General features: G+C 35.2%; 1 protein-coding gene and 1 pseudogene across 3 annotated transcripts in view; one reads left to right on the top strand and one right to left on the bottom strand.

Moving 5' to 3' along the window:
* The window catches only part of SCYL2 (SCY1 like pseudokinase 2), a 55,771-nt gene extending 37,276 nt beyond the window's left edge, over positions 1–18,495 (bottom strand). The window contains exons 1-2 of one of the 3 annotated variants that reach the window (XM_064491626.1): positions 18,279–18,495; positions 4,829–5,033 (exon numbers count right to left, since the gene is read on the bottom strand). In XM_064491626.1, coding sequence (XP_064347696.1) covers positions 4,829–5,005 — 177 coding nt within the window. In that variant the 5' untranslated portion in view covers positions 5,006–5,033; positions 18,279–18,495. Of the gene's footprint in view, positions 1–4,828; positions 5,034–17,878; positions 18,234–18,278 lie in introns of those variants that run through there. The other 2 variants (XM_010989998.3, XM_064491625.1) reach the window with 2 other exon arrangements.
* On the top strand, positions 11,268–11,814 carry LOC116156259 (translation machinery-associated protein 7-like; annotated as a pseudogene).
* Positions 18,496–18,539: the final 44 nt, after the last annotated feature.

The following is an 18,539-nucleotide window of genomic DNA, read 5'->3' as shown; positions in this document are numbered from 1 at the left end:
TTAACTTTGCAATAAGGGACTGTGTCCAAGCCTACATTTAGTAGAGCAGATAAATACGAAGTTAAATTTTTATTGCATAATTTTTTAGAATCAATCTTCATTATCCTCATTTAACTGGAGGTGTTATGAAGCTTATGAAGCAGTCAGAGCAGGAGAAACAGGATAACAAATAAAACTTTTAGGCCAAAATAAGACTGAAGTTGCCTTATTTTTTAAAAAAGGGTCCATCCCAAAACTGGGTAAAAAAAGATCATAATAAATGTAGGACACTAGAAGACTGTTTATAAACGTTAAGTTAAATCCATTTTGAAGAGCAGTCACCTGGTAACACAGAAACTTGTGTCAAGATAAACAGAAATGCCTAATAAATAAATGCTTGAACAGCCCGAGAACCAGGCAAAATTTTACACATAAACATACATAGATATTTTTAAAGACATCTTCTTCCAAAAATAAATCCCTTGGCTTGATATAGGAGAGCTGAAAGAAATTTTAAAAAGTTGAATTATTCTTCAACTTGAAAGGAAGGAGAAGTAAGGTACACAGGTGGGACAGGAACTACTTATGTAGTGTTTTTATTACAAATTATTTAAATATATTAGCGGCTTTTATAGTTAAAGTAGTACCATCTAACAGATAAGATGATGGCATTTCAATTTTTAAATTACACACACACACACACACACACACACACACACATATATATGAAGCAAGCATTTTTCGCTTACATATAGTTTGGTCAAAAAAAATTTCCCTTTAGTGACATTTAAATAAAGTATAATTAAAAATTAGAAAAGCTACTGAAATCTAATCAAGGTCATTTGTCTCAGAAATCTCTCTTAAATAAATATTCTTTAAAAAGGAAATAAGGATATACTTGAAAACAGTTCATATGTATAGATAACAATTTTAATCCTAAATATGCTACTTTATAAAAAGACTAAGTTACAAAGCTGTAACAAAGACACAGCAGTAGGAATTCAATGCCTAGCAATTAACTACCAGACATTACAAAAATTCAGGAGGTAGGGGAGCAGGAAATATTTCACTGAATTTTCAAAAATTCAATAGACCCTCTGCTCAGAAAGTCTAAAATTAAAAAGACTAACTATAAACAGGTTTGGCAGGGATATAGAGAAACTGTAACTGCTGGTGGATGTGTACACTGGTACAGGCACTCTGGAAAACTTTTTGGCACTGAATAAATACATACATTATTACCTAGTAATTCTACATTCAGGTATTGTGCCATATATGCCAAGAGCACACAACAATGTTCAGTGCAGTACTCTATATATCAATGAAAAGAAAAACTGCTATGTTCAACAACACAGATGCATCTCATGAACATAAATGTAAGAAAAAGGAGCCAAACACAAAACTGCATGCCATGGTTTCACTTAAATAAAGTTTGAAAATAGCAGGCAAGAGTGTTCTGAAATGTCAGAGGACAGAACAGCAGTTACTCCTGGGGACACGGGGTGAGGTTAGAGTTGGGGCAGGTAATGACTACAAAAGGACATGAGTCTCTCGACAAGAGCAATGTTTTCTTGATCTGGATGTTGGTTAACAGCGGTGTTCACTGTGAACATTTAAATAGCTGCCCATTCACAATCTGTGCATTATTCCATACCTAAGTTCTTAAGAATAAGTTTATATTTAAAAAACTAAATAGGAACTTAAATTCCCTAAATATCACCTTGAAATGTTTTATAGCACCTCTACTGAGATCCTAGAAAGAATAATGGTTAGGAACTAAGAGCTGCTTCTAAATGAACACTCAAAAAGGAAACTATATAGTACTTAAGCCTAAATAGTAGCTTCAAGTGTCAATAAGCTATAATTAAAGATCTATCCATTTCAACATGTTTACATATTGTATTTGGTGAAGTTTATCCAAACAATAATTTTTTAAAATCTTCATGGCTTATTTTGTATACAAAACTGGCCTAAAAACTATTTTACTACAAAATATCAACTATACACTTGTCTTGAAGACTCTCAGGAATTCTTAATTTCACTTTCATAAATTATTCACTATAAGGTGGTTCTTCAATGAACATCTTTCAAAAACAGTAAAAACCAACAAAAAATGGTTTTTGGAAGCATAAAGTCAGAATAATTAGACAGATGTCCAATCAGGTACAATGAAGGTACAAGTAACTTTTTATTTACTAATTCTTTTTCTTTATTTTGTTGCATTTCATGTTTCATAAATATGTACTTTTCCCCATCAGTTTTGTAGGTGCTATTATTACTATATTCTTCTCAGAGGACTTCAAATATTTAGGTTAAAAAGTTAGTTGCACATGCTCTGAAAATTCATACTGTACTAATGTGAACCTGAAATAACCCTAGGAAAAAATACATAGATAACCTTTAAAGGAGTATGCAAATCCTGAAAATACTACTTCATACGAGGATTCTTTTAATCTGAAAATATTATTGTTTTGTTGGTTTTTGGGAGACAATGTTACATTATTAACACTTTTCTTGAAGATCATGTAAAAAAAAGTAAAATGTGAAATGGGGGGAAAGAACAGATGTAAACTTTAAATGCATGGTTTAAATATCATGGTACTTATTTCACTGTCATATAGCAATAGAAAACACTTTCATATTTTTAACTATTAAAACTATGAGACTCTCCTAGCCCAAAGTCTTTTACCTGGTATTTACCTCAAAGTCAAACTTACGATTATATACTCTGCTTATAAAACACAACTGCAATCAAGTACACTGTATGTTAAATCAAAATAGGCTGAGAGGGTAAAAAAAATGCCTTCGGTTTCAATATTCCTGTAAGGGAAAAAAAAGGACTAAGAAGAGTATCCTTTTTCATTATTTTCCTCCCACTTTCTCTAAGATCAGTACTGTCCATAGAAAGTTCTCTATCTGCATTGTCCAATATGGTAATACTAGGCATATGTGGCTATGGAGCATTTGAAATGTGACTAGTACAAGGAAGGAAATGAATTACACTTATTTAATTTTAATTAATTGAAAAAGCCATATATATGTAGCTTGTGGCTACCATATTGGATAAGTATAGCTGTAAATTATGTATTTTCTGATTACCTTTTAATAAAATGAGGCTATTGAAAAAAGAATTAAAACTTTTCAATTAAGGGAGAAATTAAAATGAGGCTTCAGTGCCAAACTGGTTAGAGACTTAGCTATTCCTTAAGGAATTAAGGAATAATTCCAGCAGTCCAGACGGGATTCTCAGAGTTCAGACCCCTAAGGCTTGAAAGAGGCAAAGAAAGAAAATTCAAAACCATATCCACAGAAAGCACTGATATTCTAAAACTATCTTTTTTTCCCTTGAAATAAATTCAATGGAAAAAAGGACTATAGTAAAGTTTCATAAGAGAATTCAGTTCTGATAGTCAGCAGTTGAGAACTGCTGTATTGTTGTGCAATATCTAATCATTTACCTGTTATTTGTGCCTTGTTCTCATGTTCTATGAGCAACAATGGAAGCTCCAACATAACCAGAGGATTTCAGCATATGAGGTACTGATATAAACACAAACAGCTAGAATTCTTTTGGTTAAGTACAAAGACAGTATTATGTCATCACATTCTTAATAAATTATAAAAATTTCACGTTCTTTCATTTTTTCCTTGATATACTTCATTTTCAAAGCAATGTAGGCTAGTTTTGGAGGCCAGTCATTTATATAACTTTATGACCTCATTAATAGCTTTTAAAGTAATCAATACTCAAGAAAACATTTACTTTTGGGATGAGCTCCTGGTGAAAGAGAAAATATTCAAAAATGACAAATCAATCAGTATTTAAGACACAGATCAACTCTGGACTTAAAGACTTCCAACCAAATGGCAATAAAAACAAGATGTACAGGTCAGGTACAAACCACATACAAACAATTTATCACAGGACCAAGATTCCTCCTTCAAAAGAGGATAAACAAAGCCAATATTTATTTGGGAAATAAATCAATTTTAGAAAAGTCTCAATGCATACCCACAACTGTACAATTTTGATAGTCATTGGAAAACACGTGTAATAAATCTGCATGTTTTACTTGCATGACAGTAAAAGTACTTTTGAAAACTGTGGCTTTTCTTTTTAAAGAATGCATTTCTACAGAGGTTTTAAACCTGGAGATTTTTCAATTCTTTAACAATTTCAACAGAAAGTTGTTAGTAAAATTTAACACTAATAATCCTCCACATTTCTAAGAACCATCTGTCAGTCTCTTAGGTCAAATAAAAAAATAAAAATACAACTCATTCAAAATACTCTTCACTGAACAGTTTTCAAATAACTTTTAAATCAGTATACCCCAAAAGATTCCCACAAATGCATCCCGTTCTGATGGTAAAAACTATCAGGGTAATAAACATAAAAAATTACAGAAGTCCATTTTCTGGAAGGAATAGAATAAAAGAGGGAATAAGGATGCACTAAAACAAGAATGCATTTAATGTTAGAAAAATTTAACTTGGTATTTTGCCACAATGTATTAATAAAGATGAAAAGGAACATGGTAATTTTTATTCTAAAACACATTGCTGAATATTAAAATCTAATATACTCATTTGTTCAACCGATATGTTTATGTTATTAAGTAAACAAAATTAAACTAGAAGATGAGATGATATGTCAAACAATGTATTTGTAACCAGCACATTCAAGGGCATGTTTAAAAGCATTTCTTTTTGTATGACTTCATTACATGAAATGAGTCCTAGAGAACCCATTACTTTTGGCATTTCTTTACATAAAAATGCATACATGCACATTATGGTACTTATCAGCATGTGTGTTTTTCCAATTGGACTCTAAATTAAAGCTTACCTGCTTGGTTGACTTTTTTGTGCCATTAAAGATCTTCCAAGCTAGCCCATTGCCACCACTGGCAATGTGTCGACCAACATCGAATTCTCTAGTGACAGGATTTCCCATCACAGCACTAGTGACATCAGCTGTTACTTTTGTAACAGTACTCTTCAACTTATTAAGCATGGACTCCATGGCTGCAATCCTGGATAGTTACAGTCACCTAAAACATAGGAGGATAGGAGAGCACTGACCATTTGTCTTTACTTTGAAAGCAATTATTGTTTAATCTGAAAGCTTAATATACCCCAAACAATGATCAAAACAACCCTACAGAGATAAAAGCTACATGTTGGTTTTGCCTTCAGAGAACACAATATACTTGAGTACAAATTTAAGTCTAGGAATCAAGCTGCTCCTTTCAACCTCAATTGTCACAGACCAGTAAGAGAAAAGGCATATTCACATTTGACATGGACATGAATGTTGTTCAACTGTATAACATAGACCCCTTAAGACATAAAATGGCATAGAGTGTATGAATCTTTCTTCACACTAAAAACTACTATATAAAACCTGAAAGAAGCTAATGCTATACTAAGCAATAAATTTTGTATTTTATTAAAGTTTTGTTCACTATTGAAATAATTACTGTTGAACTATGAAATCATTTAAGAATATTTTCTAAAAGAAAAGCATTGGTGGCAAAAGGACAAGAAAACATGGACAAGCAGTAAGTCATAAAATATTTTTTAAAATTTTACACACTTCTGGTGATGCTGGAGGAACAAACACTAAATCTACCCTCTCACTTTGAGCAACTGGAAGCTGGACAAAACATAGGAAACAAACATTTTCAGATACTGAACAGGCAGCATAGGCATGTGATTCCAGTGAGAAAGCAAATTAACAAGGTGAACCTTAGGGTTGCCCAGCTTTCTGCATAGAGACACACTGCAGATTAGAGTAGAGAACAGAATTCCAAGCAGCAGTCTAACTCAATTAAGCAGCTGAGGAAACAAATTGGAATTCAATGATGCTGATGTGGCTCGGAGTTCTGGGACTCAAATTTCAAAGACAAGGGGGGAGAAAAGGGAAAAAAAAATTTTTAAAGAAAGTGAAAAACAGAAAAGGGAATAATGCCAAAAAGAGCTCCAAAAGTTTGCACTGGGATCCCCCTGATGCTCTGTTGAATACTAAGATGCACGTACATGGTATGAAACTTCATCAGGTGAGGCAAGGACCAACTAGAGAGCTGTGAGCTGCATAGTTGCAGAGTTCACACAGGGCTGCAAATCTTTTAATTTTTCAACAGCTAGAGTGAAGAGTCCTCGTTGATCACTGAAGGCATTCAGCAGAAACCCAGAAAGACCATGTATTAGTGGCAGGATAAACCATTCTTAAAGTACTCTAAACCTGCCTTAGCACACTAAAAAGCTAGCCTCAAATGATCAAACTAATCACATATTACTTAACTACCTACCAGAATGAAACCGAATACACAAAGGAAGGAAAAATTCAGATACTAAATGAGATAACATTTACAATGTTCAGCATGCGATCAAGCAATAATTATCAGCATGCAAAGAAGCAAGAAAATGTAATCATAACCAAGATCAAAATCAGTCAATAAAAACAGACTCCAAAATGACAGATTATAGAATTAGCAACAAAGACATTAAAAGCTATCATCTGTCCAAGTAGTTAAAAGAAAGCCTGAACATAATAAAAGAAAATGGAACACTAAAAAAAAAAATCAAATGAACATTCTAGTGAAGAAAAATATCTCATATAAAAAATTTAGAACTCACAGACATAGGAAACAATCTTATGGTTACTGGGGGAAAGGAAGTGGGAAGGGATAAATTTGGGAGTATGAGATTTGCAAATGTTAACCACTATATACAAAAGTAGATTAAAAAAATATTTCTTCTGTATAGCACAGGGAACTGTATTCAATATCCTGTAATAACCTTTAATGAAAAAGAATATGAAAACAAACATATGTACATATATATGCATGACTGCGACATTATGCTGTACACCAGTAATTGACATATTGTAACTGACTATACTTGAATTTAAAAAAAAAAAAGAGAGAGAGAGGATGTAATTACCAGATTAGACAATGTAGGAAAAAAAGATTAGTGAAACCTGAAGAGAGAGTAAAAGATTGGGAGAAAAAAAGAGCAAAGTCTCAGTGACCTGTGGGACAAAACCACAATCTAACATATATAACTGAATCTCAAAAACAAGGGGGAGGGGGGAGAAATAATATTCAAAGAAATAATGGCCAAAATTTTTCCAAATCTGATGACAACTCTACAGCACCAAGAAATTCAACGAACCACAAGCAGGATACACACAAAGAAAACCATGACTAAACATGTTATGTCAAATAGCTGAACATTAGTGATGTAAATGAATAATGTTTCCTGTCCTATCAGTGAACAAAGATGTTACAACCATCAAGCTACTACAGCCGCCCCCTGAGCCCTGAGGGAACTAAGGATGGGAAAGAACAAGACACTGGCCCTAGATAGCTAAGGTGCGTATAAAAGGAATGATTTCAATGAGCCCAGACTCTTGCATCTTCTCACACATAGAAAAGCACTAAATTCATTAAGGTGAGATATCTGGTTTTCTTTAACTAACAGTAATTTTTTGAGGACCCTCAAAGTTATCTGAGAGGCTGCCTCCTGGCTTGAAGTCCTCAGAAAGCCTACCAAATAAAGCATAATTCTCAACTTTCAGGTTGTGCACCTTTATCAGTCAACAGCGATTAAGAGGAAACTCTTAAAAGCAGCCAGAGAAAACAGGCAAATTATATAGAGAGGACCAAAGATAAGAATTTTCCCCAGACTTCTTGTCAGAAACTATATAAGCCAGGGTACAACTGAATGAGGTCTTTAAAGTGCTAAAATAAACTGCTGACCTAGAATTCTAAGTCATGAGGGGAGGAAAAAAAACTTTCAGAAATAAATGTGAAATACAGACTTTTTCAGGAAAACAAAATCTCGGAGAATCTGTTGCCAACATATACTTACTATAAAAAATTTTAAAGGAAGCCCTTCAAACAGAAAAGAAAAGATGCCAGATGATAATCTGAATCTACAAAAGGAATGGAGGACTCAGAAAATAAAAATTATGCAGGTATATAAAAAACTTCTCATGTTATCCTCAGAAGATAGCTGATCATTTAAAACAAAAATAACAAAAATAATATACGTAGAAATGAAACTATGACAAAACAAATCAAGGACAAAAGAGGGGAAATTGAAGTACATTTCTGAAAGAATCTTACATTATATGGTGAGGTAATAGACTACTATTTGAAGGTAGATTGTGGCACATTAGAGACATATTGTAAATCCTAGAGTAACAACTAATAAAGAGATATAGCTAAGATGCTAACAGTGGAAGTAAAATGTAATCCTAAAGAAAACTGAATTAATTTTTTTTAAAAAAGAAAAGAAGAAAGGAACAAAGAACACATGTGACAAATAGAAAATAAATAGCAAGATAGCAAATCTAAATCCAACCAATAATTACATTTAGTGTAAATGATTTAAATTCAGTTAAATGGCAGAGACTATCAAACTAGAAAAAAAAAGCAAGACCCAACTATATACTGCTTACAAGAAACCCACTTTAAACACACTTTACAAGATGATTTAAAAGTTTAAAAAAATGTGAAAATATACCAAGCTTAAGTGGCTGTATTAATAACACCCAGAACAGGCTTCAAGAGATACTTCATAATGACAAAGCTGTCAGTTCTCAAGAAGATGTAACAACACTTAATGTGTGCACATTGAATAAGAGAGCTTCAAAATAAATGCAGCAAAAACTGACAAAACTGAAAGAAGAAATACACAAATATAGTCAGAGACTTCATGGGTCCTGTCTCAATAGGAGAGATGGACAGACAAAGTAGACAGAAAATCAGTAAGAATACAGAAGACGTGAAAAATGCTATCAAACAACCTGACCTAAAATACTCTGCTCAAGAAAAGCAGGATGCATTTTGTTTTCAATGTGTGCATGGAACATTCATGAAGACAGACTATGTGCTGGGCCATAAAACAAGTTTCAACATATTTAAAACTATTGAAATAAAATACATTCACTGAGCATAATGAAATTAGAAATCTGTAATAGATGAATACCTAGAAAGATGCAAATTCTTCTAAATTAAACACTTCTAAATAACCCAAAGGCTAAAAAAGGAATCCTAGAGAAAATTTTAAAATATTTTAAAGTGAAGAAAAATAAAAAAATCTGTGGTACATAGGTAAAGCAGTGAGTGCCTAGTTGGAAATTTATAGCATTAAATGTTTGTAATAGGAAAAATTTCCAAAATCAATGGACTGAGCTTCCACTTTGGGACACTAGGGGAAAAAGATAAAATCAAGCTCAAAATAAGGGTAGAAAGAAGGAAACAAAGGGTAGAAATAGATGAAACTGACTGAAATTAATGTAATTTAATACTGTTTTTAAGAGAGAAATGAAAAAGAAAAATCAATGAAGCCAATGTTTTTATTAAAGACAAACCTCCAGCTACATTAAGAAAAATTTTAAAAACACAAATGACCAATATCAAAAATAGAGGATATCCTACAGATGCTAATCCTACATAAACCCTATAGATTCTAAATGAATCAGTTATTATATTATGAATGATCTTGTGTCAGCCAATTAATTCTACAACTTGGATAAAGTGAAAAACTTCCCTGGAAGCCAAAACTACCAAAACTGAAGAGAAAGAATAATCCTGTATTAAAGAAATGCAATTCAAAACTACAACATTTACCACAAAGAAAACTCCAGGCTCAGATGGATTCACTACTGAATTCTACCAAACATTTAAGGAAGAAATAATACCAGGTCCATATTAGCTCTTCTAGAAAACAGAATACAATAGAACACTTCCCATTTCATGTTATATAGTCATTACTGCTCTGATGCCAACACCAAATAATGACATAGGTAAACTGCATATCAATATACCTCATCAACACATAAAAATCCTTAACAAAATATTAGCACATAACAAATCCAACCTGACAACCAAGTGGGATTTATCTCAGGAATGCAAGGTTGATTTAACACTAAAAAAACAAATCCATGTCATTCACCATATTAACTGAATAATGGAGAAAATATATGATCATCTCAGTAAAGACAGAAAAAATTTTTTTTGACAAAACTCAATACCCATTCATGATAAAAAAAACTCTCAACAAACTAAGAACAGAAAGGATTTTCCTCAACCTGATAAAAGGTATCTCTGAATACCTACTTAAAATTTAAAGATTGATCACTTTCTCCTTAAGTTTGGGATCAAAGTAAGGATGTCAACTTTTACCACTTCTATTCAATATTCTAATGCAGGTCCCAGCCAAAGCAATGAAGAGAACAAAATAAAATGTATTCAAATTGGGAAGGAAGAAGTAAAATTCTTTATTCCCAGTAACATGATTATGTACACAGAAAGTAAGAAGAAATCCACAAAAAAAGCTACTAGAACTAATATGTGAGTTTAGCATAATGGCAGACTATAAAAACAATACTTTAAAAAAAGACTTTTATATACTAGAAATACATAATTAAACACTGAAATCTCAAAAATTCTATTTCAAGGACATGAAATTCCTATGGATAAATTTAACAAGATATACAACACTTGTACAATGAAAACAAAACTTTCTGAGAAAAACTGAAGATGACTTAAATAATTGGAAAGATTGTGTATAGGATTTGGAAAACAATATTAAGATGTCAATCTTCTCCATCAATCTATAGACTCAATGCAATCCAATCAGAATCTCAAAGGCTTTTGTAGAAATAGACAAGCTGAGTCTAAAATGTTACTTTGAGAAGAGGTCCACAGGCTTTACTAGATCGTGAACCAGTCTATGATACAGAAGGAAGTGTAAAACCCTGTCACTCTTCAAATCTTTAACTGCCATGTGTACGCTTTCCTAAAATTGATTTGCCTGAGAACAAGTCTCTGTCCTGCAAATTTTCCTTAACCAACTCTTTCTTCACAATTTTCTCCCACTTGACCAAACAAAAGTATTTTTCTCAGCCATCCCAGTCCTATTATAGGGCATTTCCCTGGGTATGAGAAGACTTTGGGAGGTAGGGAGAATGCAATTCAAGAATACACTAATCCTGAAAGTCTTTTAGGAGTAAAGCAAAAAGAAGTTTGGTAAGAAATTCTGAAGGGGGTTGTGCTTTATTTCTTCTAAGGCAGATTTTCACAGCAAAACCCCGTGCTTTATCTGTCACAGAACTAAATTAAGAAATAAGATGGTTGCGGGGAGGGTATACCTCAGTGATAGAGCACGTGCTTAGCATGCACAAGGTCTTGGGTTCAATCCCAAGCACCTCCAGGAAAAAAAAAATACAAATTTTAAGGTAAAAAAAAAGAAATAAGATGGTTGTTACAGGGATGTATAGGAACAAGCTTATTTCAATTAAGAAGCAAAAATTCCAAGGTTTTGATGAAAGTAAATCATAATCACAATATACAACAACTTAGAAATTAGATACTTTACAACTATCAAACTCTTGAGACACTTTCGGTGGCAGGGTCTGGGGAAGGGGCGGCAGGCGCCATTTCTGGCCATGACGGTGGCTAGAAGCCCCTGAAGCAGCCCAAGAAGCAGGCCAAAGAGATGGACGAGGAAGATAAGGCATTCAAGCAGAAGCAGAAAGAGGGGCAGAAGAAACTTGAGGAGCTAAAAGCGAAGGCCACAGGGAAAGATCCCCTGGCTACAGGTGGAATTAAGAAACCTGGCAAAAAGTAAGCTTTTCCTTGTGCCTGAGGCAATGATGATCCTTAATACCATTCCAGTTTAAATATCTGGATTCCCTGTCATAAAATAACATCTGTTGCCACCTGTAGCTAGAATGAAGTGGAACCTATTGCACATTTAAGAATAAACTTTTGTAAAAACAACAAAGAAACAAACAAAAAACTCTTGACAAAAAAAAAATTCAAAAGCCATGAACTCAAAACACACAAAGGAGTACAGCAGATTATAAAATTACTAAGAGAATACACAAACAAAAATATTTGGAAGGCCACTAGACTAAGGTAGCACTAGTTTATATCCTATTTTCTCAGTTAACTGTATTTATGTAAGAATAACCTACTTTCTTCTATCAAAGTTTTGAACTGTCTGTAAATAGAAATAGAAATTCATTTCCTTTTTTAATTTAATGCTGCATTTCTGTAAGCAGTTAGAAAATGTTGCTATTGGCATTATGAAAACATTTATTGCTATGCCAAGTTGCTCTCTATGAACATCTGCTGCTGATTCTGATGGAGAGGTGGAAGAAACACAAAAACCCTATTTAAAACATATATTTCCATTCCTCTAACTCTGCCTGAGTAGCTATATATTACCTGCCATGCACTTGTTATACATTGGGAATATAGACGTAAATGGAAATATTTCTGCTTTTTAGGGGCTCAGTCCAGTAGCAGACTCAGATCTGCAAAGATTTGTAGCAATTAACTAGAGGTATGAATGTACCATGCTATGAGAACATGAAGATGGGCTCAAAAATAAAGTGTTTTTCAGCTAGGACAAAGGGGAGGGAGCTTCCAGAAAGAAGGGTTACTATGTGCGAAGACATGGAGGGGAGGAAGACTATGTATGATTTGATTTAAAAACTATAAATAGTTCATTATAAAAACAAAGGATATATTTACATTCGAGATGCCTATCCAATTCCAAACAGAGTCAACACTGGTGTACACAACAGACATGGAAATTGTCCAGTGAATTATTTAATATTTACTGAGTACCCACTATGTACCTGATACCACCTAAGAAACTGGGGAAGAAAGAAGTAAAGGAAAAATAAGCCATACAAATAGCTTACCATCAAAGGAGCAAGAGACAGAGAAGTAAACCAAACAGCATTATTCTACAGTGATAAAATGCTACAGAATATAAATGCACAGAGTGTTATAGGAACAAAAAGAAGAAGAACCAACAGAAGAAAGATTCCCCAAAATAGCAATGCTAGAGATGTCTTTAAAGGTGAGCAGGAGTGAAGTAGATGGATAGAGAATGGGAAGGGTGCAGGAGAAAAAAAGAAAAATGCAGCTCAGATAAAAGCTAGAGAAAAAGAAGGAAGTATGGCAAAGGAAACTTAGAAAAGCCAGACTACCAAGGGCATTAAGTAGCAAGAAATCAAGCTATGATAAGCCACAGATGGGTTTCAGGCATGAAAAAAACAATCAATCACTGCATCATGCAAAGTGAAAGCAATACTAGGGGTAGAAAGTAGGGAATATGAAAGACTGAAGAGAATGTCAACATGTACTTCAGAAATTTTATATATACATAATTTAGAATGTATACAGGCAAAAAAAAAAAAAAACAAAGGAAAGGACACTTAGAAATACGGACAGGGAAGATAGGAAAGGGATGGTAGGAGAAGGTGTTCTAAAAGTGCCAGTTACATGCATATTTATTTTATAATAACATATTAAACTTCATTATATATTTTAGTGTATTATATATCAAATTTATACAAATTCTAAAGGAGGGAGAGGTTGCTGAATTAAGGAAACAGCCGAAAGGAAGGAGAAGAAAGGAGAAATTTAGAAAACGAGTTAGAACTAAGAGAACTTAGTGATCAGTCAGATAATGGAAAGCGACAAAACTAGGAATCCCAATCAAGTTTCCAAGTTTAGACTCTCGGCGGTCGGTGAAGCCACTTCTTACCAAGGCAGGACTTACAGGAGACAACTGTTTTGTGGGAAGAAGAACTCAATTTTGGACATGTTGAATTTGCGATGCCTGAATGACATTAATATGAGTATACAGCTAGTAGGTTTAGATATGCAAGCCAAAAACTCAGGGGGAAATGTCTTGATTGAAGATAAAAATGTGGGCACCATGAGTTTATAAGCAGTATAGTAGTTAAGACTGTTGGTCTGAAAACGGTTACCCAAAGAGACCCAAGAGGAGTAACTATAATCACGAGAATAACTGAAAGGCTAAGGAGAGAATGAAATGAAAAAGTTTGTAAAATAAGACCCAAACTTAAATGAGATTTTGAATTATTAGCAATAGCCTTTTGACATGTAAGAATCCTAGAGTCCAACTATATTTTCCTAAAATAACTTTTCAAGTTTTCACTTGATTAATAAAGAAACAAGTCTTATTTTTCTAAGACAAAATCATAAATGATAGAAATGTTTACTCTTGTGTTTGGCCCTTGTACACCATTTAGTAGAATTCACTTGAAATACAATCATCTTCCCCTCCTAAATCCCTGCCAAAATAAAACTTGAGGCAGCTTCAGTAAGATCTCAAGATTATATCTCTCTACCATCTGATTCAGCCATCATTTGGCTTTTAGTAGAACCAGTAGATGAATCGGTTGTAATACTAGATTTTACAGGTACCCAGCAGACGGTGGGTTGAGTGTTAACAGCACCTGATGGCAGGCACCTGAAAAGAACTGGCAATTCTTTCAGTTCTGCCTACTCATAAACTCTAGATATAGCAGGAATATAGTATGTAAAATTGTATTTATACTAACTTCCTGGACTTTCAAGTAACAAAACTGCAAAGAGTCCCTTTTTTCCTTACTTCCCAGAGAATAAAATATTCTTTTATTAGTAATTTGATTACTAATTTGAACAGTAAATAGAATTAGCTTGCATTTTTGTTGGGAATACTGTAATGCAAATAAAAAGGTTACTTTAATTACATCTGATAGTGAAATTACATTTAGTAACTAACTGTTAATCTCATGGCACCTAACAGAGACTAGACTTTCAATAAGCATAGACTAATACACATTGATTATAAAAAAACAATAACACAAAAAAATACAAATGAACTCAAAATAGTTTGCTTTATTCCTTAAAGAGGCACAAGGGTCTGAGATTTCTAAGTAAATGCCTAAAAATTTTAAAATACCACTTATATAGTCGTTTATATAGTTAAACACTTATAAAATAAAATTTTGTAACTTCAAATAAGAGTTACATTAACATGACAAATAATTTTGACAAGATGCTTCATACAATTTGGTAAAAAAAAATTTATACCTGAACACCTGTATGTGGTGGTTATTTGTTTATGTCTAAGATGGTCCTGAGATACACTTTCAAAACACATTTTTTTTTCTTGTAGGAAGACTCAGAGATTACTGGAAGTTCTAAAAAGATACAGTTTTCAAAAATTAAAAACATTTTTTGGCCTATATAGAAGTCATGTTTAATCTTACCGAGAAAACAAAGATTGTACCACTTGAATACAATCATTCTCCTTGTAACTAAGGAAAGTATCTAATTATCAGTTGAGCTAGAACAGACTACTTACAGGGGACAAACTGATTTAAGAAACAAGCATAAAAAAACCCATTCAACAGATTACTGTGTACCTAAGAGTTCAAAAGCACCAAACTAGATGCAGTAGGAGAAACAAGAAGTAAAACATTGTTTCCATCATTAAATTTGTATACAGTAAGATTTAAAAAGCAGAATGGTAGATTATAAGGCAATATATGCTTAAATAGCAAATTAGTAATTTGAACAATACGTAAAATTTGATGAGAGAGTACATGTAACTTTTTTGAAGGTACGTCTAGGCCATGTACTTCATAGTTTTTACTACAGGAAGTCAGTCAGATACTTGGAAATTATTGTACTTTTTAAAAAAAGTAGCAGCTGCACTTGGGTGGCAGTGTCTTACTATTCAGTTCCTCCAGCCAAAGAAGGGGGAAAGGAATAACTGAGTGGAAATTAGACTAAATGATCGCTAAGGTCACTTCCTCAGGTCTACAGTTCTTCCTTGATTTAAGAACATATAAAATCTGAAACAGTGTAGGACAATGTGTGAAAACTGATATTCATAAAACACTAAAGTGTCGCCTAAGACAATGGTTTTCAAACACCAAGCTAATGATTTTCAAACTCTGATGAAGACCTAAATACATCTAATAACATCCAAATGACTGGGTAACTTGTTAAAACATACAGATGCCTATGTACTGTCTCAAACCTTTGGTATCAGAATCTATAAATTTGTCAGGACATTTGCAATCTGAGCAGCTCCCCGGGTGATTCTGATGCACAGTATGAGAATTACATGAGTAAGAACACAATCTTCACTGGCAACGCAACCTGGGTTCAAATGATAGTTCTAATACTAGCACTATGACCACCAACTAGCCTCCCTAATACAATTTCTAATCTTTAAAAAGGGGGAATTGCCACCCATACCTCAAGTGACTGTTGTGAGGATTAAAGATGAAGATGCACAGAAAACAGTACAATTCCTAGCATACTTAGTAAATATTCAGTGAATCCATCCCTTTAACAAACATTTATTAAAACTTACACAGTATCAGAAGATGAGGAACAGCTCACTAATTTATTACGTATTAAGTATGGCAATTCTGCAGTGGTGTCATGAGTACATATAATGAGGGGAATCTATCCTAATCAGGAAAGTCTTCCCTGAAGTGAGTTGAATGATGAGTAGGCATTAGCTGGATGAAAAAGAAAGGAAGAGCATTTCCAGGCAAAGGAAGCATCATAACCAAAAGCCATGAACTTGAAACAGAGAACAGAGTGACTGGGGGGGGGGGGGGGGGGGAGTGGTATGCCAGAAGGCATTGTGGAGATAAGATGGAAAAGGCAGTTAAGAGGGGTCCGAATAGCCTGTTTTAGGATTTTAAGGTTTTTTTTTAATGTTTAAGGATTTTAGTTTCTCTTAAAAATAGTGAAGGTTTTCAAACATGGAGATAATGTGATTACATCAGTATTTTGAAAAAAATCACTCAGTCTGGTGTAGAAAACTAGAGGTAGCCACAGTAAATGCATGTAGACCCTCAGGAGACCAAAAGTACTTCAGATGAGAAATGATGGTGGCTGGAACTAGAGTACTAGTGTGAAGATGAGGAATACAGACTCCAGAGATATTCAGAGAGGCAAAATCAAAGGAGACTGATATGAGGCATGAGAAACAGGATGTTATCAAACTTTACTCCTATAGAAAAAGATGGATGATTAAGTTAGTGGCTTGGGTTAAACATGGTAAGAGGTCCCATTTTTCTTGGTGGGTAAGTCATGAATTTCAAACATGCGAGTATGAGTAGTCTCCAATTATGGGGTTGATTTTTACAGAAATATTCCAGTGTATGCAAGCACTAGAATTTTATTTTATTGGGTGTTTATGGATCTTAGAGACAAAATAGGTTTCTGCACATGTGTACAGTGGATCTGAACAGAATGAAGATCTTTATCTTCCTTTAGGTTCCTTTCCTTTACACAGTCCACTAAATGTGTCTTTTATGACTACAATTTCATAGTGTCTCAAGAATTCTATTTATAAACTCGGCTGACAAATTATTTTCAAACTTTTAAAAAATTAATATTTAAACCAAAAAATAAGACAAGAAGCCAAAAAAGGCCTGCAAAGTTCAGAAGGAAGCTTCAAGTACCTGGCTTGTAAGCCATTACAAGAACATGACTGGGTATTTACAGTGACAGGCTGGTTTGGAGCATTTACCTTGAACTATATTAACTTTCCAGAATGGAGAGGCTTGCGAATATGACTTAGAAAACTTCTTACTCACGGAACCCGATTATAAAAAAAAAGTCATACAAATGATTCCTGACTTGGATCTACAAAAAACTAGCTTGCAACTTACAATTGTTCGTCACTACTGACATAGCACTTTTAAGTCGCTTGAGCCTGGAGTCTCAGGAAGACTGTCATAGGAGCTGACTTGAAAACACCAGTCCCCTTAATTACTGACCATAAGTATATATTCAATCGGATCCCAAGTCTTCACAAGCTTCATCGATCTAAACCCTCCTCCACCCTTCCCCGCTTAGAAAACCAAGAGTGCAGGAGTTTCGGAGCGGGTTATTTAACAAAACACCTGCCCCACCCACCTCACAAACAAAAATCTTCCATTCCAGAACTAAAGCTACCGTCAGTAAAGGACGCCGGGCGGTAGGGCCCCAGTTGGTAACCCAGGTAATCAGGAGGACCCCAACACTGAAGGGATGTGTCTCACCCAGTCCCGGAGCAGTGTCCAGTTTCCCAAAACGGGACCAAGATCTCCACCACGGAAACCCGAGCTCCCCAGCAGAAGCAGGGGGCTCTCCCTCTAGCAGATGGCTCCAGCCCCGGGTCTCCCGCCGCTTCAAGGCCTCTTCAGCAGACTCAGGCCTCCCAGATTCGCTCCCGGGAGCTCGCGGCTCCCCCAGATCGGCCCCGCGCGGGCGCCCACGGCCCCGCCGGCACGGCCTGCAGCCGGCAGGCCCGTCGCCAGCCAACAGTCACTAGCCCCGGGGACCTTAGGAGGCCTACCCGGGCGCGGGTTCTTCCACATTCCTTCCTCGCTGGCCTGGGGAGCCCAGCCGCGAGCGCGGCCGGTGAAGGCGGTCGCTTGGTGCTCGGGGACGGTCACTCACCTCTTCTCCTTCTCCTCCCGGGAGGGGCGGTGCTGGGGCTTGTTTCCCCCGCCCCCCTAAACGCCTCCTGGGTGCTCCTGCTCAGCCTCGGCACCTGGCCGCTGCCGCCTGCTTACTCCATGTCCTCCCACACTCGCGCGGCCTCAAAGGCTGGAACCGGAGGAGGGAAGGGGGAGGGGAGGGGAGGGACTGGGGAAGAAGAGTAAGGGAGGGGAAAGAAGACCGAAAGGCCAGCCGGCCGGTGCATGACGTCACTTCCGG

This window comes from Camelus dromedarius, chromosome 11, assembly GCF_036321535.1.
Source record: "Camelus dromedarius isolate mCamDro1 chromosome 11, mCamDro1.pat, whole genome shotgun sequence".
Taxonomy (NCBI): Eukaryota; Metazoa; Chordata; class Mammalia; order Artiodactyla; family Camelidae; genus Camelus; species Camelus dromedarius.
The sequence above is the reverse complement of the archived record's forward strand: the minus strand, read 5'-3'. Positions and strand labels throughout refer to the sequence as shown.